The 25,504-nt window shown below is 40.2% G+C and overlaps 3 protein-coding genes across 9 annotated transcripts in view; 1 reads left to right on the plus strand and 2 right to left on the minus strand.

Annotated features, from left to right (window-relative positions):
• Positions 1–5,347, minus strand: part of RNF130 (ring finger protein 130) — a 42,452-nt gene extending 37,105 nt beyond the window's left edge. For all 3 annotated transcript variants that reach the window (XR_014561601.1, XR_014561602.1, XM_083728585.1), the window contains exon 1: positions 3,953–5,347. Coding sequence is in view for 1 of the 3 variants with exons in the window: in XM_083728585.1 (XP_083584711.1) it covers positions 3,953–4,211 (259 nt within the window). In the remaining 2 variants the exon portion in view is untranslated. The remainder of the gene's footprint in view (positions 1–3,952) is intronic.
• LOC310839572 (uncharacterized protein) lies at positions 4,282–25,100 on the plus strand (the record flags this gene model as incomplete). Its single annotated transcript, XM_083728203.1, has 3 exons — positions 4,282–4,407; positions 4,491–6,191; positions 23,458–25,100. 2 exons carry the CDS (start codon positions 4,282–4,284, stop codon positions 5,502–5,504), a joined length of 1,140 nt encoding a protein of 379 aa, XP_083584329.1. The 3' UTR covers positions 5,505–6,191; positions 23,458–25,100.
• The window catches only part of FLT4 (fms related receptor tyrosine kinase 4), a 93,389-nt gene continuing 81,105 nt past the window's right edge, over positions 13,221–25,504 (minus strand). For 4 of the 5 annotated variants that reach the window (XM_083728355.1, XM_083728359.1, XM_083728357.1 and 1 more), the window contains exons 29-30: positions 24,601–24,686; positions 13,221–22,880 (exon numbers count right to left, since the gene is read on the minus strand). In XM_083728355.1, the coding sequence (XP_083584481.1) occupies positions 22,661–22,880; positions 24,601–24,686 (306 nt within the window). In that variant the 3' untranslated portion in view covers positions 13,221–22,660. The remainder of the gene's footprint in view (positions 22,881–24,600; positions 24,687–25,504) is intronic. The other variant, XM_083728356.1, reaches the window with a different exon arrangement.

Raw genomic sequence — 25,504 nt, forward strand, 5'->3', positions numbered from 1 at the left:
AGTTAAATGTCATCACAAATACCAATATGTTTGGGGCCTTTATAATTTTCTTTTGCTTAAAATTAGAGTATCTCTGTTATCTAATCTTGAAGATAATGGTTGCCTTCAATTTGAATAAAGTTTTCCTTAAATTTGATTTATTAAACAAAAACTATCTGACAACATTTTAAAGATTTTCCTGATACATAACAATTTATGGATTAGGATTCATCACATCACATATTATTAAAATTATGTTTTCCATAGCAAACATTAGATATTGTCTGAAATACTTTTCCAAAGGAAAACTATGTCAGAGAATATCTAATGTTTTTACAAAACACAAAAAACCCTCTACAGTATTTCAAAGAACAAGAAGTAGAGATCTCCATCATACTTAACAGCCTTCCCCAACTTGGTACCTTTCAGGTAGAATGAGAAATACATACAAGCACGCTATATAAAATTATCATAATAAAACAGCAGTAAAAAGATTTAGGAGTTTACCTGGAAATGGAAACACGCAAATAATCTTAATACTCTTACAAACTGCAAATGCCTTCACAACTAGAGTTTATTCATGAAATTCAATTCAGTCACTTTACTTAACAAGTGCAATAATTTCAGTGCACTACAACACATATCCATAATCTTTACTACCTATACCAAAGTTCAGGGACAGTAAATTTGATGACAATGTCATTTACCTCAAGAACTTGGACTTCTTATGGAAATAAAAATGATCTAGATGGTTTCCATCCTTAATCACAATGAATGTGGTATCATGGTTAGACTAGGACCTCTGAGACCAGTGTTCAAAACCATTAAACCATTAAACTGACCTCTCAACCTAACTTCACGTGGTTGTTGTGTGAATTAAATAAGGAGGGAGAGAAGCATGTACACCATCTTCAGCTACTTGGAGAACATGGTATATAAATGCTATAAATAAATCCATTCTTCTCAGAGATTATTCACACAGGCATAGTAACAGATCAAGAAACATGCAAGTGCCAGCCCATCTCCACCTGGCGGTATGCATCTGCTCCTATGCACAGGGCCCAACTTTTGCTTTACCACCACAAAATGTCACTTGAACATTTACTGTGGATGTAGAAGGTTGAACCTTGCATTTAGCAGATGTACACAACACACTGGCAAACAATTTCAAGTGCCTTTCCTACTCTTACTATGTATCTTGCTATGAAGCACCCAATCAGTGTGTTAAGAGTGTATTCATTTTCACAGTTGACTCACAACAGTGAATGCATGATATAAAAGGGTCACCTGGTACAACTATTGAGATCAGACATATTCAGGTTAACTGACACTCAAAATACTAAAAATAAGCTACATACAGCAGCTTACATGCCTATTCTGAAATGTGTGACTTCAATTTCACTCACATATTAACTGCTTAAAGACAACGCATCTGATATAGAACTGCCTAAATAGAGCAACACACAAGAAAAAAAAGTGGTAAATAGTTAATGGCTGCTGTGTATTTAGCTTTCCCAGTAATATTGGACTAGGTTGGTAAATGATCATGATACCAAATTTTAATGATTATACCATTTTTAAACTGCAGTAATTTGGAGGGGTGAAATTTCATAACCTATAATGCTGACTAATTGAAAGTAGTTGTTTTCTATTTTAAAATAAAACAATTTTTCTAGCAGTCTATAAGCTGTTTAGCCACACTATTTTCCATTCAGTATCAGAAAAGTAGCATACAAACAACAGATGAAAGAATTGTTTTAAAACAGTTTTAAAATTCTTTAAATAAAATAAAGCCAACTGGAATAGGGGTTCAGTAAAAAAGTGCCCCTAAAAATTATTCAAGTTCTGCCTTTTTTATTCCACCCCACCCCCAAATAAGGAGAAACCTATTCCTGTGATGGAAAAAGGAAGTGATGGAAAAAGGAAGTGATGGAAAGAGTGATGGAAAGAAGAGTCAAAATAGATAATTTCAGAGACGTAAACTGTCCTTCAGAGGCACAAACTGTCCATATGAGAGGTATGAAATGTCACTAATTTGTGGACCTCATACTTACACCCCACTCTTCCCAAATGGTAAAATGCAGGAGCACTCTGTGTCCTACTTCTTATTATTTCTGAATTGCTGTCCATGTACAAGATGCTATTCACCATGGTCCCCCACCTTTCGGTTTGGAGAACTACTGTATATTTATACAGACTTTAGAGTTATCAATACGTTTATGTCACTCAGTTCTTGTCCTGCAAATGTTCACTCTGTCTGGCTAGAATTGGAGACTGGATGCAGACAAGCTAACTAAAGCTGAATCCAGATAAATAATTATGGCTGAAAATGCTTTGTGCCCATGTCTATTCCTTGGACATTCAGATATACCTGAATCTAAATTGTACTATCAATAGGTCCTTAACAGTCAAGACAGCATAAAACGAAGAACATCTATAACCTCAAACAACTACGTATTGTTTTCTATTAAATTTGTTCCAAATAATCTTTTTAAATGTTTAGGGCATGTCATTCTCAGCATGCACGTAATGTTAGTTTCACAGGACGAAAAAGGAAAAACCTACAGTATTTAGATGAATTACGCAAGGTTTTAGGCAAACTGTTAACATGCAAAGAGCACAAAAGAAGAAGAAAATTAAACAGAAGGTGAGGTATGAAGAAAAAATAGGAAGTAGAAAATGATACAGGCCTAAGGCTGCAATACTATACACATATACCTAGGAGTAAGTCCTACAATGAGACTTGCTTATGAGCAAACATGCATAAGATCACATAACTCAGAGTGCTGACAATTAACTGCACAGAAGTACTAAATTAGAACTTATTCACCACTTAACGCTTACATGTATGTCCTAATTGCAATTTTAAAAATTAGTTCTATAGCACTTTCCACTTTACAATAGCTATAAAACTGCATACTTAATGTATGTCTTATGCTTACATTCCAGAGCAACCATTTTTTCTAAGCAAGTTTTCAACTGTGACAAAAAATCAAGCTACTGTGTAAAAGAATCTGCTAAATATATACAAAACACTCTTACAAAACTTAAAACAAATCCTAAGCATCAATTTATGATATCAGATAGAAGAGAACTTTATTGCTCCAAGGTCTTTCAGAACTAAAAAGGTACTCAAGAGACTGTGAGGTTGAGATTTTTTAAAAAAGACTTACCCATGTGTCTAAATTAATGTAACAGTAATTAATGGATTAACTTTCAAAGGACTAGGAAAAACATTCTTTTTATAGAGAGCTGCTATTGGTGGGACTGCCTGTTCTAGATGGAACTTCACTTTAAAGCAAGTTAAACACTAAAGCTAAGACTGACTGGCCTTAGTCTCAGCTTTGTTTTCGAGGGCCAGATGGCATCCACAGTCAGATTGCTTGCAATTAGTTCCCTGATATGTTGCTTACCTCCTTAGAGGGAAGAACCTTGCCACTATTATAATGCAAACCTGGAAGGCTGTAGAAATTTGCAGCAGATGCAGAAACCACCACTTCTTGCCTGTTGGCCGAACCTAGTATAATACCATACTAGATTGTGAGAGGCTTCGAATCAATCTTGTGTTCAATGCCCTTGAATACAAAGAGCCATTTCACACATTACATGGCAGCAAACTCAGATTTACTTCTGAAGGGCAACTTGACAGGCAGCTCCCAGTAGGCTGAAAAGGAGTGCCTATGATACATGTGTTTTCAACATGTGTGTATGTATTTTAGGTGTACACCAAAAAAATGTATAAAATTGTACTACATTCACCCAAATGTACTTCACAGGTCAGTCCACGAACTGACTTTCATAGTTACAGATTGCTTAAATAAGGAAATACGGAAACCCAACCAGAACCAATGGGCAAGGGAGAAGGCAGAGGGTTTGATAGTTTTTGTGAAAATTTTAATGTACACTGTAAGGAAAGCTTAACAAACCAAAGCCTCATTTAAACTAAAGAGAAAGAACCAAAGGAAATCCTTACCTCCATTGATTGGCAGAGGTGCCAAAAGTTGGCCTCTGACAGCTACTTTGGGAGAATCTTGTCCATAGCGTCCACGCTCAAGTATCAGCAAAGTAGGTGTTGAACGATCAGGACTCAGTACAGTCACATTTATGAGGGCTGTATAATATGCTTGACTAGCATTATCTGCACTAGCTGGAAGAGTGTAACAATTAAACAGGACCAAAATGGGCACAGAGGATAAATAGCTCCAATAAGGCAAAACCCACTTTAGGAACATTTTCAGCCCTAAAAAAATGTAAATTTTATCTTCAAAACGTCTCTTGAACAAAAGATTATTGTGTGCATAAATGCATGTTATTCCATATCACAATAAAAAGGAATTAGAATCGCTACAAGAAGCAAGAGAGCCACCCTGGGTGCCTAGTCCTTTCCATACATTCAGCCACCGGAGGAAGATTAAAATGATATGGATGGTGGGGGAAAGGATATTTTTTTAAAAAATATATCGGGTTTTAAAAGGTGGAAACGAATCAGAACGAAGAGACCGGGATAATAGCCTAAGCTCTACAGCAGCTGCAAGGAAGACGAGACACAACAGCTTATTCGAAGGAGACGGGGGGGGGGGGCACTGGGATCCAAATGCTTTAAAAGCAGAGGATGGGGCTCCAGAGGCCGAGCAGTCCGTCACTCGATTCCCGAAGAGAGGGGCAGCTCTGGGCCTGCCAGCTCGCCTCCTGGGGCTTCGCTTTCTACCAAGGAGAAGGATGAAGGTAGGCAGAGAAGCGCAGGTGGCGGCGGTCGCTCCGGGGGGGCTTCGTATCTCCGGGGGCGGCCGCGGGGAAGGAGCGGCCGACAGTCTCGTCCGAGGGAGGGAAGCAGTCACTCAGCGTCGCCGCTCCACCCGAGGGGCACAGAGAGACAGAGAAGGCGAACGGTGCCGCCGCCGCTTCCAGGACAGCCTGCGGCTCGGCAAGGAGAGCGCTTCGGCGCCGCTGCTTCGGCTGCCCCGGAGCCTTCGGCCCTCCTCAGGCTTGCTGTCGGGTCCCGAGGCGGAGCCCAGTTTCGCGCGCAGCCTCCACAGACCCTCCCCAGCCCCAGGCGGTCGACTGCGGCGGAGTCAGGAGCCGCGGAAGCTCCATGGAGGCCGACTCGGCTCCGGCCGCTTCGCGGGTCCCTCCTCTTCCTCTTCCCACCCCCACCCCCCTCGGTCAGTCCGGCCGCGCGACCAACAGCCGAAAGGGAGCTCGCGGCGCCAGCAGCCCCACCCACCGAGCAACCGTCAAGCCTTTCCCTTTCCCCCCTCAGCTTGGAAACAACGGCAGCCGGCAGCGCCCGGGCGGGTTCTTACGGCGGAACCACCAACTGCAACCTGCCGGGTAGTTTCTCGCGCCGCGTGCGCAGGCGCACTGCGCCAACCCGTTGCTCGCCCTCGTCCTCTCCCCCTCCTCCCCCCACGCACCGCCACGAGGAGGTGGGAGGGAACTCGAGTGAAAAGTCACACCCACTCCTAGGGGAGGGTGCGCGAGCGTTACAGTCAGGGACTGAGGCAGCGGAGGCGGGGCTAGTTTAAAAATAGTTGGGTTGCGCTGGATTCTGAGGGAGAGGCGGCAGCGCGGTGGCTGTTTTTGGGGAGCTGAACCGTCGAAAAGGGAAAAGGCAGCCAGGCTCAGGGACAGCTGTGCATGCGAACTAGCTCCACATCTATATGTATCTTCCTTATATTGCTTTACTGCAACCCCTCCCCCTCCACACACTCATTGGACACTGAGGCAGGACTGGTGTGTGTGTGCTCCCAATAGAAACTGACCCTTTCTCCTCCGCCGTTACCAGTCGATCGAAGCTGAGTGTCATTATTATGCCCTCTTCCGAGGGAGCGAAAGCAGGGCAGCAACACCCGTCATGTCCCCCTCAAGCAAATCACTCCTTCGCTCAGTCCATTTACCTCACACCGGCCATTCCATTTCCCAGCCATAAGCCCCCTTTTCCTTCCCGCATTATGCTGTGCCTTCCACACGTTGACATAATAGTTAACGACACGACACTCCTCCCCGTCATTTTAGGAAGAAATTGCCTCACAAATTCACTTCTCTGATGAGAGCTAGAAATCCCCTCAGGTTACGCGCCACCCACATTTCTCTGGGACCCAAGTCCCCTCAAGTCCGCATAATTCACCTTGCCTTGCTCCGGCGGAAGGGCCAAAATCAGTGCTAAAGCTGCACATTCAGAAGGTCCCGGGTCCAGCCTCTTTCATCTCCAGGTAAGGCTGGGAAATATTCCTTTCTGAAACCCTGCAAAGATTTTGCCGGTTGGTGTAGACCAGGAATACATGCCAGAGGTCGGTGAAGCCTGAGATCCCTCTTACATAGACACACAAACAGCTTTCCCCCAATCCCTCTTTCTCATGCACGGGCTAAGCTCTGTGTGTGTGTGTGTGTGTTGGGGTCTTATGAGGGTCATTTGCCTGGGCGTCAAGATTTCTTCTGCACCTCCTTCTGATATGCCTATGTATTAAGTTGTTAGTGAGTGCATAGTGTAAGCACGTCTCTTCTGGCTCCTTTTTAATAAGTTAAAACCTCATATGCCAAGTTACATTTCATTGGGGTTAAATGTGGCTTAAGCCATATCCTGATAGAAGAGAAACTTTTTGTCCCACTGGCAATATGCTGGCCAGACAGTGGGTTCACAAAAATGTCAAGCTACAGAAGCTGCCTATTTACCCTCTGCCAGTCTATCTATATAGCACCTTCTGCTCTGTCCCTCTTGATTCAAAGGGAAGAGCCTGGACTGTATCACCAGCTGCCAAAACCAGAAGAGACTTCCTGACATATGCCAAATATATCCTTAATTATATTGTACCTTTATGTGGGTTTTAACTGGAACCTGGTGTGAGAGCCAATCCTGACTGAAAAGCAGTACATAAATAAGTTAATATTATGTAGTGCAATCCCATGTATTTTGCCTAGAAGGGACTCTTATCTAGTTACTTAGGAGTAATACAATTAAACACAGCATAATTTACTTATGAGTAAATGCACTTAGAATTGCACTGTGATTCATTTTACTAAATATAAACATCCCATTCTTGTTATACCTTGTATCATCAACCAGCTTTTCCTCTCTTGGTGCTTAGTAGTCCTTCATTGTGACTACTGTATTGAGAGTGTGGAGAATGAACACATTTACTTCACAGCAGAAGAATGGGCTTAGCATGTGTTTCATCTACATCCACACGTTTCATACATACAGAATACTCATTTGGCTATTATGGGTGCACATTTTTCAATGTTGGGGTTAAAGATTCATCTCCATCTTGGTCATACACCAATCAATATTTCATAGATGAAGATCAGGGTATCACTGGGGTGGGGGAAGACTTGTGGCTGTCACCTGTGCTGGCAATAAAGGGGGAGAGGCTACAGAATTTGTCCATGCTGTAGCACAGTTTTTGTTAGAGTTTTAATCAGCCTTCTACAACTTATTTAAAAATATTTATAGGCTGCCTTTATGACTAAAATCCCCTCCAAGTGGCTTACACAATAACACATAAAAACATTTCCTGAAAATATTAAAACAGAATACAATGCTAAAACTTCCAATAAAGCTCACAACATTAATAAAAGCCATAATAATAAATACACATGCATCCCAGGAATAAAACATAATTTGCAGAAGTGCAATGGCAGCATAAGGTATCACTCATAAATAAGCCACTGAGACTAAGCGGGTTGTCAAGGCCTTTCTGAAGACCTAATAATAATAATTTTTTATTTATAAACAATACTAACTGTATAGCAGCCAGCTGGCATTGAATTCTGGAGTCATGGGCTATCACGGAGAAAGCCCTCCACATTGTGCCCACCATCTTGGTGGCATGCAAGTGAGAATGGCCTCAGTTGTTGGTCATAACATGTGAAAAGATTGGTATTAGTGAATTTGGTCCTTCAAATTACTTGGATCCAATCCCTCTAAGGTTTTAAAAGTTAAAATTGGCAAATTGGGCTTGGAAAGCACACCAGCAACCAGTGCAAGTGGCACAATAATGGTGTCCTATGACACAAATACTAGCACCCATCAGGATTCATGTGGCTACATTCTGAACCAGTTAAAAGTTTCTGAGTCATGTTAAAGGCAGCCCCCCCCCCCACATTTCAATAGTCAAGCCTAGCTTGCCTGTGAGAAGGGCATGGGTTACTGTCTTAACTTTCCAGAGAAGGTTGCAGTTGGTGCACCAGCAGATGCACCATATACATAAATAATACCACCACATGTAACAATGGTAAAGTAGTTGTAATTTTGTTCATCAATATGGAACATCCCATTCATGTGAATCTATCTTGAGATTAGTATCTACGGTCTTGCCTTGGCCCTGCCATTATCAGAAATACTAGAAACAGGGTCCTCTCAGGGGTGGCTCCCTGACTGTGTATCTCACTACCTAGTGAGATTTGCCAGCACCCTCACTCACAGACTTTAGGTATGTGCTAAAGACTAGCCTGAGTCTGAAGGCCTTTTAACTGTCATATTGGACTCCTGTTTTATATAGCTGTTGGGTTGTTGTTTTTTGTATTGCTTGCTATATTTAATTGGTTTTAACTTGTATTTATTCCAATTTATTCTTTTAAATTGCTTTCTGAAGGCTTTTTGCTCTGAAAAGTGGGTACACAGATAAATAAAATAAATATGCATGAAACCACTCCGGATCACTTTTTATGTCCTCAGAAATGGATGCCACAAAAAATCCAAAAAGAAAACTCAGAAGCAACCTTCCATCTAACATTTATGATGGTTAAATACACTGTTTTATTTTTTATTTTTAGTATTTGTTGCAGAAAATATGTGTGTTTTGAAGCAAATAACCACCTGTCTGCTCTGCAGAGACATGTCCTGCCTAGTTATTTTGTTAGCAGCAATGGAAAGCCCCACATTGAGAGCAATTATTAATCTTTAGCAGTGTGGTTAAATGTTTCCTTTTGGAGAAGCTAATGTGTTTGTTGTGAATGATACACTTGATCACCAGTGTGAGGAATCTAGCAGCAAATTGCATTGTGCTAGTTTAATTTTTCCTTTAATGAGGGCCAAGTTTCTCTCCTCTTCTTGGGTGGCTTTCAACAAATGCAGTACGCATTGTGCGTGCTTGTGAGAGCAAACATTGACCCACAAAACCCACTAAAGGCAGATAACTTGTGGATCTGTAAAATCCTCAGAGATGTCATTTATGAAAAGCTCTATAGAAATGTCAATATAATACAGGAAATGTTTTTGAAGTGGTAGCTGAATGTTCTGCTTTCACATCACATCTCCCCCACCCCCCACCCCCGTGCTTGGGAAATGCAAGGTGATGAACCACAGTGGGTCCACTAATGGCCTTTTAAGCATTCTGCAAAAACTCTTCATCCTGTACTCAGGGGACTATGCAGCAACAAAAATGACAAATATTCACATTTCACTAGTGTCCTTCACAAGAAATATTTACTGTGTCTAACAGTGGGCAGATTGCTTGACAACGTTTAATGTTTTCCATGCGTCTTTGTTATTGAAAATAATACACTTATTATTTTAACAGAAAAATGGGTTCCTGTATTTGTTCTGTCACAGGAATCAGGAGACAGCTCTGTGGGAAAACAGCTTGCATTTTATAGCAAAATTAGAACAACCTTATTAGTTCATGTCTAGCCCACTTGCATCTGCTTTTACTTGAAGCTATAAGAAAATAATAGAGCTATAATGAACCGATCCATTTTCTATCGTTGTACTACATTCTATAATGAGTGTTTGTTACTGTACATTCCATCTTGTATCTGAATTCACACAGATGACTGTGACCAGCTGCAATGCCTAGCAGATCTTGCTAGATCCTTCTGACTACAATGAATATTTTTATACCTGTTACATACTATAGGTGGTCAGACTCTTGGTCCATCTAGCCTATTACTGAATATTCTGTCTGGGAAAAGTTATTTCAGATCCCAGAAAGAGATTTCCCCCATCACTTACTTACTTACTTACTTACTTACTTACTTACTTTATTTATTTATTTATTTATTTATTTATTTATTTATCTATCAATCAATCAATCAATCAATCATCTGGAGGTGCCAGGGGTTTAACCTAGGCTCTTCCACATGCAAATCATGTGTTTTATAACTGATGTGTGGTGCCACCCAGTAGCAGAAAGGCACAGAAACAGGCCTAGCTAAAATTATTCTGCTGTTTGGAATCAGTCCTGTGCACATGGCACAGTTTGATTCCTTAGCTCCACATCTGTTCTGCATATAGACGGGCATCCATGATGTCTGATGTGAAGATAATGTAGACTTGGCTGAGCTATCTGCACATTTGTGTTAAGAAACGTACCATTAACAATAATTAAATAAGCACGTGAAATCTCTCCTGCCAGTCTTTTCTGATTTTTCATTGCCTTTACAATCCTTTTCAGTATACAGGCATGCTTTTTTCCAGGATACTGTACTCCATTACCTATCAGCAAACCAGGAAAATAAAGCCAGGATCAATCCTCACTTGTTTTCTTGGTTTGCTGACATTTAGACAGAGTTCACTGGTTTGGACATAGCAGGAAACTTTGATTTAATACATCTAGACTTTTCATACCAAAGAACCCAATGCACAGTTGGAGGAGTGGAGAAGCAGAGGAGAAGCATTCATTCCTGATGCTTGTTCCTGGCTTCATAAACCATGGCTTATGACGCTGGAAAGGCTCAATCAAACTGTGCAAATAAAAAAGGGTTACAAAACTACAATCCAGAAGGGGAAATTGCAAAATATCACCTATGCCTCAGGCACCAGAACAAAAATACTAGTTATACAGAAAATGCCTTGCTGTTCCACTGATTGCTCAGAACTGGTCTTGTGCTTTCATTGCTGTAGAGAAATTTCACAGTTCTACAGTGAATAATATCTCCCAATCTAGTGCAACTTTATTGACAGCTCAGCTGTACTGTAAAGTGTCACCACATCAGTGGAGTTGACAGTGTTCACTTTTATGCAAAGCAGAAAATACTTGGGAAGAATGCTGCTTTTCTAAATGTGTAAATGTCACGGTAGCATCTTGTGTCCCTCATGTAAGCAGTAACACCAGAACTAAAATCAGCAGCAAAAGCTGCCTGCTTGTCTCCTTGAAATTCCTTCCTATGCAGAATTTATGAAATCTGTCTATAATATCAGCAACAGAGGATAGAATAGCATCATAGGTGAATATAGAGCTTATGAATATCTAGAGCAGGGGTGTAACGAATATCACAACAGTTTATATAACAAGTTTTCACTGCATTTGGTTCTGCTGGGTGACAGCTAAAGTTTTAGAAATGTTTTGGAGATGTAGATTTTGTTTTGTGCTACGTAAATCTCTGAATAGCGGGATGTTCCAGGGAAATCTTATTCTATAGAGCAGTTTTCCTTTGGCTAAAGTAACACTAGAGACTTAGTGTGGCATTTGTAATAAACTGCTTATTTACAAATGTACAAGCTGAGCAGGCAGGAAACCCAAGCAAGTGGACAAAATTCTAGCCTCATCCCAGCACACTATTAAAGATCAGTTCTACTGGTTGGCACCATTTTATAACCTTTTGTAACCAATTTGCATTATCCATGGATTGGGTCAGCGTCAGAAGATTTTAGCTCTCTTGGCACATCCATTTTTCACAAATACAGCCTCCCTCCCTACATTAGACTAAATAAAGGGCAACAAGACTGATAGTAGTGACTAGCCAGTAAGGAAATACTGTATTTACTCAAAGGTAATGCACATCTTTTTTGGCCAAATTAACATTGCGAAAATTAGGGTGCACATTAGATTTGATGGCGCATATTACCTTTGGCAGCAAATACTTTTTTGGTTTCAAGGTTTTGAAAATTGAGGTGCGCATTAGATTCAAAGGCACATTAGATTCGCGTAAATACAGTACATACTGTTCACTATCTACTATCAAACAATTAGAACCTAGAAAGAAAGCTCTAGCTCTTTGCTTAGCCCAACAGCACAACATAGCTGTAACACTATTATTTACAGCAAGTGGAAGCTGCAACAAAATGTTGCTCTCCAGTGCTCCAGCCAGTTAGTCAACTATGCTCCCTTCCAGCATACTCCATTCCATACTCCACTCTCCCTGGTCTTTTACCAACCCTACCAACACCCCCCCCACAAAAAAAAACCAATGTACACAAAAATTTGGAAAGAAGAGTGATTTTAAATGCACTAAATAATAACAGTATTATGTGGAACATAGGAAGTTGCCTTATACCAAGTCAGACCATTGGTCTGTTTAGCTCAGTATTGTTTACACTGACTGGAAGCAGCTGGCTAGGGTTTCAGGCAGGGGACATTCCCAGCCCTACCTGGAGATGCCAGTGAATAAAACTGGGACCATCCATATGCAAAACAGATACTCAGCCACTGAGCTACAGCCCTTTGCTGTGACCATTGAGCATGATCTCAACCCCTTGGGGATTGGGGTTGGTTGGTCTCAATAGTTTATTTTCTTTTTGTTCCTTTGCAATCCTCCTGGTTCTCCCTCCCTCTTGCTTTCCAGCAGCTCTGTTTTGGCTACAATCCTAATGGCACTCACAGCTTTTTAATATAATTCTTCAATGTGCTTATGTACACAGATGGTGCTATATTTGTATGAAGTAAATAATTCTACGACTATTTTGTTTCAAATGAGTCAAAGCACCTTATCAAGTCAGTCCAGCCATTCATTAAGAAATCAAAATGAGAAACAGGTACAAAAACACTGGGTGCATTCATACAACAAACCAGACAACTTGACGTACTGCTGTTATTCAGAAGTAAATCTGCAGCACAGCTATATACAAAAGCACAAACACTCCTGCATGGGCAAAGAGAAATGAAAGTAAATCGTCCAATGGGAAATATTTTCATATACAGTACAATAGCATCTTGTGTGCAATTAACTTGTGCGATCTCAACCTTGTATGGTTGAAAACTGTCCGGTTGAAATCCCACAAATTAATTGCACACAAGGTGAAGAGCTTAAAAGCTCCTTTTGTGTTGAGTTTTCCTGGTGGAAAGAGCTTTTAAGCATGCATACTAGGTTCTGGGATGTTCTTGCTGGAACTTGGAACATCTCACAGCTGGCACAAGAGCATCCTAGAGCCCACTAAGTAAGGCAGAGAGCTTTTAAGCTTGGAAGGTACAGGTGGTTGCCTGGAAGTAGTTCAGAACTACCTGAGTTTGCATATACTCACCATCCTTGGAACATAACCCCCCCCATGCACAATTGTACTGTCTAATCAGGCAAAGCAGCATTCATTAGTGTTTATTACATTACGTACTTTAATTGGTGAACAAACTAAAGTCCTTAGGAAACAAAACACACAAATCAGTGGCAGATCTATTGACAGAATAAAAGGAGCTGAACTCTTCTTGACCCTTCCGTCCTTTAATATCTTAAATCCCACCACACATACTTGATTCTTAGACCCCTTCTCTCTTTATACTAGGGCAGACCCCAGTCTCTTGGATCCAGTTTCTTCTATGTTGTCTTCTTCCACCTGCCTTTCTTCTTTTCCCCAGGTACAGCTTTTATTTCCATTAAGACCTTGTCATCCAAGATTCTCTCTGTAATCATCTTTTCTGTAGCTTGCATGAGCTCAGATTCTCTATGCCTCATCCCTAGTATCGTTTTCACTAGAGGAACAGGAGTGCGCCTAAATGCCCAGACATCAGAACACTAGGACATTCGGCAGAAATTAAATGACTCCACAATATTTTCTTTTGAAGAAGCATTATAATTCCTCTAAGCTTTATGAACAGATATGATTAGTGGATAGTGCTTAATGAAAAGTAGAAAGGTATATAGGCCATAATAGGTTTTCCTTGATGCTAAGGATAAAGAGAAAATGAGGTCTATAGCATTTAAAGATTTGTTTGGGAATACAGTAAATGTAAAATAAAAAAATAAACCAAGCGTGCCTCATGTACTTTCCATTTACTGACAATCTAACAGATAGCTTTAAGATATATTTTTTTACTAAGAAATCCACATATCTGACACTTGCTGACAAGCAATAGTGTGCTGTGCATGAGGCTCTGTGTAGAAATAGCTGCTAAATAGACAGCTATGATTCTTATTAATAAATATACTGCATATATGCCAAAATGGTTCCTAAGTGTTTTACAACAATAAAATCAATACATCATTAAAACACACAATAACAATTCAATTGTGCCCAAAACATCCTTAATTAAAATATGCAATAAAACAAACAATTAAAAAACTGTTTTTAAAGCAGTTTAAAAAACCAAAACACAGTTGAAACCATCAAACCAGAAGTTCAGTTCAGGGGAATGCTTGCCTAAACAGATGTGTCTTCAGGAGCTGGCAGAATGCCAATACTGATGGGGTCTCTTATATATCAGCAGGGAGGGCATTCCACAACATTGCTGCTGCCAGTGAAAAAGCCCATGTTACCACAAGCCTGTAATTATTGCAAAACTAAATTAGTTCCTTTAGCTGATCTTACTGCCCTTGCTAGGCAGTGAATAAGAATACTTTTTTCAGTTAACCTGGTCAGCTTATTTAGATTTTGTATGTAAGTATCTATCAAATTGACACTTTCTGAAACAAGATGCAAACCAAAGCACAGCTTCAAAATTCACTCATCCAAATTTAGCATTGTATTTTGCCAACCAATATTTACAAAAATGCATGTATTAGGAGAAATTACTTGCACAAATGTGTACATTACTGAAAACTGTATACAATTGTTTATTAGGAGAAATTCACACTAAAATGCTGCTGAATTTTCAAAATTTTCAACAAATTGCTGCAAAATGTGGAGAACTGGGTTTAAGATTGGAAAAATGAGAGTCCGAGATGTGAAATAGACAGATTCTTCCATCCCTACTCTGGACCAGCTGCAAGGAAAGCCCAACAAAGCTTGCATTACAATAGTCCAGACAATTTACCAATATATATGCCACAGTGAACACATTACCCATGCCCAGGAAAGCTTTGCTACCTTAGCTCACCTGCTGGAAGGACAAATGGTACGTGTTGGATTGAATCATCACACCCCAAACTGGTGGATGCTTCAGTCAAAGGTGACAAAGCACAAATGACTCTAGCATTCAGAACTGTGTGTTGGATTAAAGGTCTCACATTACCCTTTTGCATATGCAGGTGACCCAGTCCAGAAGTAGTTTGCTCACCCCCACCAACATCACTACACTGAATACATCTATGTCAGTTGTTTGTGTGTGCACAAACATTTTCAGCACAGGTGTGTGTAGCAAAATGCTTACTTCATCATTGCTTAGGTTTTCTGAACAAGAACAGCCATATTCTGGGGTATATTTTATGGCTTATTTTTTTTAAGCTGGTAAGTACATGAGTTAAGTCATTAAAGTTTAGTGTGGGACAGTTACTGGTCCAGATGTGTGTCTAGTAAAAACAACAACTGATTTGCAAGTTTCAGAGTGATTTGCTGATTGTAATACTGATCAGTCACTAAAGCCATCTTGTGTCTGTCATACACAAAAGCACACCCTTGTAGTCTTCATAAATTAATTTGGAATAAGCACTGGCCATTATGTTCGAAGCTATGAAGGACATACAGTCGTACCTTGGTTTGTGAACACCTTGCAACTCGAACATTTTGGCTCCTGGACACCGCAAACCCGGAAGTGACTGTTCCAGTTTGTGAACATTCTTTGGAACCCAAATGTCCAGCACGGCTTCCGTAGCTTCTGATTGAGTGCAGGAAGCTCCTGCAGCCAATCGGAAGCTGCGCCTTGGTTTCCGAACATTTTCAGAAGTTGAATGGACTTCTGGAATGGATTCCATTTGAGAAACAAGGTATGACTATAATATTAACCCCATGTATCTGGAGGTAAGCCCCACTGAATTAATTACAGCTTCTCAGATGACAGTTAGGATTGCACGGCTACTTCTCAGTAGACACATGCAGGATTACACTACAAATGGATTATCAACAATATGCTTTGAGAGGATAGAAGGCCTCCATACTGTTTAACAGGTCTGATTGGGAGAACAATAACCAGGGTTTTATAGCCCTAATCAAACCAGTCAAAGAATGGTAATAAATGCTACTCTTTCACCAGCTTTAAGTGTGCTAACAGTAAATCATACATATTAATTAATATTAATATGTTTGGTTGGTTTTAGCCCATTGCAGGTAATCAGTCAGTGTTTAGAATTCACAAGCAGTTCACATTCTACACTAGCTGCAACCTCCAGATCACAAGGGGAGACCTACCTAGAGTGCATTGCAGTAATTTCATCTTGTTATTACCAATGCCTGGGCTGCTGTGGTCTAGAAACAGTTGCAGTTGTGACACCAGCCACAGCTGGTTGAAGGCACTCTTAGCCACACAGGCCACCTGACCTTCCAGTGACAAAGCAAGATCAGGAGCACATACAATGTAGCTGCTCCTTCATGGTATAGTCTCATCTAGGGCAGGCAATTGACTGACCTCCTGGATCCAGAAGTCATTCACACACAGAGCCTCCATCTTGCCATGATTCAGACTCAGCTTATTAGCCCCCATCAGCCCACTAATACATCCAGACACTGGGCCAGGGCTTGCACAGCCACTCCTGATTACAGAGAAGTAAAGCTGACTGTCAAAAGTGTACTGATGACACACAAGGGGCCGAGACTCCTAGCTGTCATGATTTATTTTAAAATAAGCCTCCAGCCCTTTTAAGGAGTGTTATGAAGCAAATCCTGTAGACACTGTTCTAATCAATTCCATTGTGAGAAATGAGCCTTCTCCCACCTTTCAGTGTTTGTAGACAATTAGTGAAGCCAGAGTTAGACTGATGAGTGTTCTAAAGAAAATTAAAGTCATATACTCACCAGGAAAGATCAAAATAGCTTCAATATGAAGATGGAGAAAGGACTTTCTGGCTTATTTTGAAGCCGTTTTGAGATCATCCTGGTGAGTCTATGACTAATTTATCTCTACATTCGGACAATGGAAAAGAAATCTCATTTCATCTTTCTAATTCAGGTCCAATTTAATGAGAAGCTTCCCCCCCACTAAGTATGAAAACATTCTTAAAAACCTTGTGAATATATATAGTTACTAAATTCGTATTAAAGGTGTGGCATTATGAGGGGATCCTCAGCAAAACCTGTCCTGCTTCCTTAGCCTAGTTTGAGCTGAACGTGCACTTCAGAAGGCAATAAAGGATTTGCCAAGGAATGCAAGTGGTAGAGGACCCAACAACATTCTGGAGAATGCTTGGCAACTTTTGCCCACAAACCCATGACTGTCATAAGGCTTCCTCTTACTGCAATAGTTCCTGTTTATAAAAGTGTAGAATTGCTGTATCAAAACACAACAGCAGTAAAACAAAGTACATTCTGGAACTGTGCTTGGAATTCTATTAAGTGCTATGGAAATATGGATTTTCTTTAAATTCACATACATCTGGTTACATTATGTATGATATGGGGAAGTGCATCCTGTCCATTTTACAAACTGGAAAATGAGACTGGAGAAGAATCCCAAATCACACAGGGTATCTTTGACACCAAAGAGGCCCAACAAAGATCTTGCAAGTTATAGATAACCACTCTATAAATAGCTCATCCTTCTCCCTCTCAAATGTGAATTTGGAGCCTAAGAAACAATTCTTGATTCTTACCAGCCAATTTCAATTAACTCCAGAAGTATTTTTTCCACACAGGGGACTTTTCATACATCTTAATTGATTAAAAATGTATATTACTCCATACAGACAACAGATGCATTTCTACAGTGCCTTTAAGAGGTTACAGCAGTGGCAGAAGATCCAACAGAAAAGAGGTTACTTTTCTGCGGTTTTGTCCTGCGATAGTCCTGTAATTTTGAAGTGCCTTTCTATATATTCATGCTATTTAAGATCTAGAGTCTGCATTAAAATTAGACACTTGCCCATACCAAGGGCAAACTGATTCTTTCTCAGAGTTTCTCAAAACACTGCAAATCTATTCAAGGGAAATGGGAATCAGATGAATACTACCCAGACTTTTAATGCTTCCACTTAGTGAAAACTAGAAAGAGATATATTGTAGAATGCAGTAGTGGTAAGGAAGCTGTGGCCCTCCAGATACTGTTGGGAATCCAACTCCCATCAATTCCAGTCAGCATGGTCAGTGATTTGGGATGATGGGAGTTGCAGTCCAGCTATATCTGGAGGTGCACAGGTCCCTCACCCTTGTTGCAGAAGAAACCTGAGGCTGCAGCTTCAAATAAAGAAGACATATCCAGCATGCAAGCAGCTTGTATAATCTGCCTTACAGACAAGTATGGTCCCTGATCCAATCAGAGTGTTGGGAGTTTCATTCAGGAGTAGAAGTGTTGTCCTGTGCCAGATCTTTCCAACAGATATGTTCTTTTAAAGAATGACTCAGTCAGAATCAGACTTTCACAGCATTTTTATCAGAGAATGGGGAAGTGAGACTAACCCTTGCATCCGGAAGATAGCATATGCTTTAAAATGCTCTTTGAAACAACAGAATAGTGGACAAAGAAAAGTTGAATGCTTTACTTTGCAAGTCTGTATTTGCTTTTATGTCCTAGAATACTGCCCCACCACCATTCTTTCTGTTATCCATTTATATTTCCAGTTTTGCAGTAATTGTGCTTATGCAGCTGGTGTCCTGAACAGAGAAACTGAGAAACAAGAGTTTTTTCTTTGGAGATGTAAAATCTGCACACTTTGTGGATGTTTTGAATTACAAATTTAGGAAGACAACAGTACCATTAAAAGACCATGGTGAATTGGGGTGCATCAATCACTTTACCCATCAAATAACATCAGGAGAAGTAACATATTAAAAGTAATAGGCAAGTAGTAGTGAAAGTGCTCAGAACAAGATAAAATTAAAAGGATGATGAGGAGCTCCAAATAGTTGCTTCCCCAAAATTGTGTAATTATTTGGGAATTCCTCTCTGGGGACAATCTGTTTATATGGCCTACTCTTTACCGTGAGCATCAAGAAATCATAAAGAAACTGCTATCTCACAACAGGGAAGAACTGACCATGTCCTGAGGCACTTGGTTATTTGACCTAGCATGAGCAAATTGCCCCTCCATACTCACGGAGATATCTATAATTGGTTTTCATTTTTTTCTATTTTTAAAAAAACCCAGTTTACAATTATTGGTGCATTAATGGGATAATACCTTCATCTGTAGAATTGATATGGCCTTCTACCAGTGCAGTTTGCTTAACGCTTTACAGAGTTTGCTACTATACTGGTAAACATTTATTTAAATGCTTTATTTAAGCAATTGAAGCCATGTAAAATTCAGCAGATAAACACAGAGGCGTATCAAGGTTCCCTTGCACCCTTGGCAAGGAGCTGTATTGGTACCCCCCCCCCCATCACTTTACCACAATACCATATTAGAAATTCCTACATTTTACACAACCAAGTACCCGAAGCATCCGGAGTGAGAGTGAGGTGAAGAGGAAGGGTGGAAAAAATGCATGCCTTTCTGTTGCGGTGTGAGAAAAACGGGAAGCTTCTCCTGCGTTTGAGCTCGCCACAATAGCAGTGTTGTGTTGCCCTTGATTTCGCAAACCCCTAATTACACCTCTGGGTAAACAGGAATATGACCAAATAGAAAAGAGAAAAAAGATGATAGTTTTTAAAATAAGTTATTTTAATGAAATGGAAGTACTACTGCTAGTTTAGTATTGCAAGAGAATAAAACTGGAAGTGGAATCTAGAATGTGGCTTCTTCACACATTAACACTGAGGGCTGCTTTCATTGTGACATTTTAATCCTGTGAGAGGTGGATGCACACACCCCTCCAGATACACTATATGATTGGCCACTGTGAGAGGAGGATGCTGGACTAGATGGGCCTTTGGCATCACCCAACAGTGTTTTTCTTATGTAAACACTGCAGGAACAATGTCACATTTCAAAACGCTCCAATTCCTGGATGCTGTGTAGCTGCACCCCAAAATCACTTAATCGAGAGTTCTTCCCCCGTTAAAGATCCACCAATGCCTATAACAATACTACAGGATGAGCAAGTCACATTGATGCTCATACAACATTAAACTTTTTATGGTTCCACACTGTCCCTTATCTTTTAAAACTAGGTATTAAGACTAAGGGCACTTCCAGACTGTCACTGTTTTTGAGTGGAATTCAATCACATACTGGAAAATTCAGGTTGCAGAATTACAGCTGATTTTGAAGTACTGTGCAACAACCTGCTCTCCCACCCCCCATAGATTTTTTGCAGTAAAGGAAGTGCCAGGAAGTATGGGATAACACTTGCTTTGATGCAAGGTCATCTAACCTTCCTGCAAAGAAATGAGAATGAATGCTCAATGAACAGGTTGTTTGGTCTTAATGGACCTGCAACATGATCCTTCAGCTTTCCTGTAATCTGGAACACTTGATTAGATTAGATTTACAGCTTTGCACGTGTATCTACGTTGCTCAGGGCAGGGGGACTTCATCTGCATCTGGGTAGTGATTCAGTGCACTAAAAGTACAACTGAAATGGGTCCAGTTTGTGAAGTTCTCAGCTGTTCAGGTCAATGGGATTCTGCTAACAGAAAAAAGGAAGGAAATATTCCATGTAGAATTGTGTTTTCCATTTGTACACCATTTATATATCTCTTTGAGTCACCCTCCCCCTTTCTACAGAATATGTAATACACACACAGAGGCAAGAGACTTTCATCCCTTCCACACCTGATAATAACTAAACCACAACTGTATACTTATGTAGATAGGAAATGTAATAAAAAGGGACAAGACATTGAGTGCACTCATAAAGATACAAATGAATGTAGAAAAGGCATGAACAATGATAATTACAAATGTATAAATGCATAAAGCCCTCTTATGGAGGAATATATATAATCTGGAGGGGGGGAAACATATGCCCAATATGAAAAAAATAAAATAAGCTAAACCAAAACTATCAGTTCTATAAACAGAAGCCTGGCCTGCAAGCAGAAATTCTTTCACATGGAGACACAACTGAGAGTGGGAGCCTCTGACACTGTACAGAATTATGAAGTGAAGTTCACAAGCTGGTCAAAAGCCATTTCATAAGGCTTTCACAGACATTTTCCTATGGCAGCGTCCTTCAGAATTAGAGCTGGGAGGGAAAGGCTCGTAGGCTATGCAAGGGAACAACTACACAAACAAGTTCAGATTGACTCTATACTTATTTCTCATTTATGTAAAAAACAAAACCTCATTGATGCAATGGTTTACAATTAGAAGATGGAAAACTATGCTAAGGACTGTGTCAGGGAAGAATGCAAATGTGTGTATATGTTTAGTAATATCCTCAAATTCCAGACTATGGGCTGGGCTCAGCTAACCAGTGCCACCAGTGGAAGCCCACACAAGGACTTCTCCTAGCGCAATGGGACTTTCTTCCCTTCAGTGCCCCATATCCTCCCCCATTGGCTCAGGGATGAGGTGTCAGGAAACCCCTGGAACCGTAGACAGCAAGAGGATAGGGTAGATTGTTTAATTAGGCAAGCAGAACAGCTTGCACTAACAAAATGACCTGCATTGTATTCCTCCTATTATAAATAATGCAAATTAGATACATTTGCAGAAATTTACTTTGTACTATTTATTCTAACATATGATATCCTGGAAAGAGGAAGTAAGGATGTAGGAATTGGGAGGTAGAGAAGAATAAGTAGAGGGACAGAGCTAAAAACACCAGTTAAGGGTTTCATTAGATTCTCTATTATAAGGTTGCATTCATTTCCACAAAGACAAAGTTCCACACTTTGCCGTGGGATGATAAGGGACACTAAATTTTTGAAAATGATGGCTGCCAATAAAAAACATTTTATAGCTGACCAGGGATTCAGGGGTGGGGTGGGAAATGACTGAACACATAAATGGGTTCCAAGTCTGTATATGTCAGTAGAGAGTGAAGGAAATTAATTTCCACCTTGAACTAGTTAACACCAAATCCCCCACTGCACAGAGATAAAGTGGTCCGTTTGTACTAGAGCAGACAATAATGCCACCACAGACATGGGAATGGTGATGTGATAAAATCTATAATAGGCTTAGTGTCTAACATAAATGAAATATGTAACACCATACAAGAATTAAGTATGTAATATATAGTTTTGTACTGATGTGTCTATAGGGAATGTCTATATCTAGTGAAGCAGGACTCTCCAAGTCTGGAAATACTGCTGCTCCTCCATTGCCCAAATTCATTCATTTGCTTCTTCCCCCTCCCATGATAGCTGAGTTGAAACAAGAGCAGAAGCAAACAAGGCTGCATATCAGGAAGAAACTCAGCTAAGACACATCTATTTTTATCTGACCTGAAATGAAGCTTATTACGGCAAAGTATTTGAATGGAGGCTGAATACTGAGCGGAGGCTGCAGCTCTCTACACACATCCATCTGGTGGCAGAACAGTCCTGTTTCACCCAGGGAACTGCATCCAATATCTATTGAGGGTGGCAGGGCGGTGGGGGGCAAATACAGAATCAGATCAAGGAAGTGTGCTAGTGCCAAGTGCAAGGACTATATCCCGCATCAAAATGCTTGGCATCTATCTTCACATCCAAGGAGTTCGCCATCTGTTCCACAGGGGTTCCCTACTGTGGATTCCTCAAGGATGAAGGGAAAGTGGGCTCCACTGAACAAATGTAGTGCTGCATAAGGGGCGAAGTGTAGTCTCTCAGCAGAGTGTCTCCACAATCTGTTCTTCCCTTCAGTATTGGTCTGAAAAGAATGAAGCATGGAGGAGGGAGGGACTGGCTCCCTCAGTGGGTGGAGTGCAGCTGCCTTCCTCCGACTGTTCTGACAGTTCCCCATATTCACTGTTGTAAAAAGTCTGGCCTCTGAGCTGGGACTGGTACGATGGCCGACACCTACCCCTCAGGTCTGATTGATCCACTATTGATTCTGCATTTCGACTGGATCCTTTACTGCTGTTGCGGGTGGGGGAAGAAAGAAAGAGCAAGAGACAGGAAGTCAGTTCTTCTGAGTAAGAGATAGTATTCTAATTGACTGTCCAGGGGAAAAACAAAAGCATCTTAGCATTAGAAAGCTCAGGGCAAGCACAGCTAGCCATTTAGCAGGTTGGTAATTCTACAAGATGTGTGAAGTTACATGATAGAGGACTTCTGTGAACCACCCTCAGACCTCCGGGTATAGGGCAGTATGTATGTATGTATGTATGTATGTATGTATGTATGTCTGACTAAATAAATAAATAAATGCAGAGAGCATCTTTCTAATGAGAAAGTGAAGGTGGTGCGCCAGAAATGAGATGCAAGAATGTAGTTTTTTGTAAACCTTATTGCTGTCAGGAGCTTGATTTCATATAGGAAAACTGGATTCAGCTACTGGCAGATTATACCTAAACAGACTTACTAGAGAGTAAGCCCCATAGATCCTATAGGATTGCACTGCAATATCACTTCTTCAAAGCAGGGAGTTTCATTTAAAAAACCCAAAAAAATGTATGTATGTATGTATGTATACTGATTTTCTTATTGCTTTTAGACCTACCAGCGATGTACCTCATGCTCACCACCGAGGATTTCATTGTTCTTACCCACCATTTCTATTGGAGGATTTGAACAAAGCCAGGAACCATATAGGCCAGTTAAGTATCACCAATGATTTTGAATATCAGCTGAGTTACACTTTAAGCTTTAATAAATCTTGTATTTTCCCTGTGATTCTTCCCTCGTTTGTCAGACTTCAGAAAGTCTGACTTTTCTCACTAGTGGTTCTATTTCCACAGGCACAGATGCCTTTAGTGCTACTCTTACATCTTTTTAAAAAGGGTAGAGTATTGACATGGGCAATGACATATCAGAAAAGTGAACCTATTGCAACTCAGCACATATTCATTATAATTATTACAGTGAATATCATGTTTGTCCCTATTTTTTGTTTATTTCAGTCAATCTTATGGTTAATGAAACATAACAGGATGTATACACAGAACAAATGCAATACTCCTGATAGTATGGAAAGTCAATTGGACTTCCCCTTGTAGCTTAGGAGCTCCTCATCTGGCAGCAGCCTAAGTCTCAATTATTTCAGTGGGAGAAACAGATTAATTCTCTTCCTGAAATCAATGGAACCTAGCCTAGTTTTGTTCTATATGTTCTAAAAGTAGCCATAAAATAGTGCCTTGATGGTTTGTGTTGTCATTTGATGCCATATCCACTGTCAAATGCATAACAACTACAGAAACATTTCCCACTAGCTGGGGAAAGAATCACATTTTCCCAATGGCATTATATTGCAGTTTGAGCACTGGGAATATGTGACATTTCCACAAGAAAAGTGTTTCCTTGAAAGAACTGTACCTTTGCTGCTTGATTGTCTGGAAAGCTCCTTGATTTCTTGCTGTATTTCATGCCTGTGTAATATGCTTCCTCTCTTTATTTCCTTGCACAGAGTCAACTGACTCCACTCAAAAGCCATTAAGCTCAATCAACCCTTTTTGTTACAAATGCCATCAGGAATGCTGCCGCCAGCAGCAGGTTACAGGAGAATGGATGCGCTTGCATTTCTGTGCTCCCAGCACATTTACAGGAGGCTGCAGTGAGGTTTGCTGCAGAGGACACTGCTGGGTATTGTATGTTACTGAGGGCTGTGAGATATAGCGAGGAGAACTAAATAACCAAGTACCTGAATGCACTTTCTTTTCTGTGTCTATTTTCTATCCTCTCAAACTCCTCAGATGCCAAAACCATCCCACTGTCTGTCTGATTGTCCTGCAAGGGAGCAGAAAAAAAATAAAAAGTGTTAGAAGTGCCAGCCTTGTTGAGCAAGCATTCTGAATTTTTTTCACCAGGAACCTTTCCTCTGATGGATGGAGACTGAAAAGCAAATGTAGGGCAGGGAACAGCTGCAGATGATGAGCAAGAAGAGTGGAGCTTAACTCAGCCTTGTAAATATGCCTCTAAAACTTAGAAGCCTGTACAAATTTTTATAAGCATGTTATAGAGCATGTTGAATTTTTCAACTTTCAAAAATGAGGGGTGCTAAAAAATTGTAACACAACTTCGGAATTCAAAAGATCTTTTGGTTAAATTAATATAATTAAGTTTTGCTTGGTAAGTAAAATGTGTGTAAAATTGCATAGAAATCATTAAAAATGATTGCCAAGTACTTGTAGTTATATTATACATTAGTATATATTATTATTAGTTGTTGTTTTGTTCTTGTTATGTTGCATTACCTGACATTTTCAGAAGGTAAAATTTAAATTCTTTGGTTTTCTGAAAGCAGTGTACGTGCTTCTTCATCAGAAGTAGACTTACCAAACCAAATGTTGTCCAATCACAAAAATAATAGCAGATTTGAATTAACACACCCCACCACCGTTAATACAGCAAATACCTTTATCTGGGATGTAGTTGCCTAAATATAATGAGGATAGGTAGTCCCTATATTCTATTTTTAGAAGAGTTTCCTCAATACACATCTAGCTTTCATGCCAACTGTAAATCATGGTGTTAGCAATTTGTGTGAATATTGAAGTGTGGCAGAAAACACAGTTTAACTTGTCTTTAGACTGCAGTAATGGACA

This window comes from Podarcis gaigeae (genome assembly GCF_964106915.1).
Source record: "Podarcis gaigeae genome assembly, chromosome: 2".
Classification (NCBI taxonomy): domain Eukaryota; kingdom Metazoa; phylum Chordata; class Lepidosauria; order Squamata; family Lacertidae; genus Podarcis; species Podarcis gaigeae.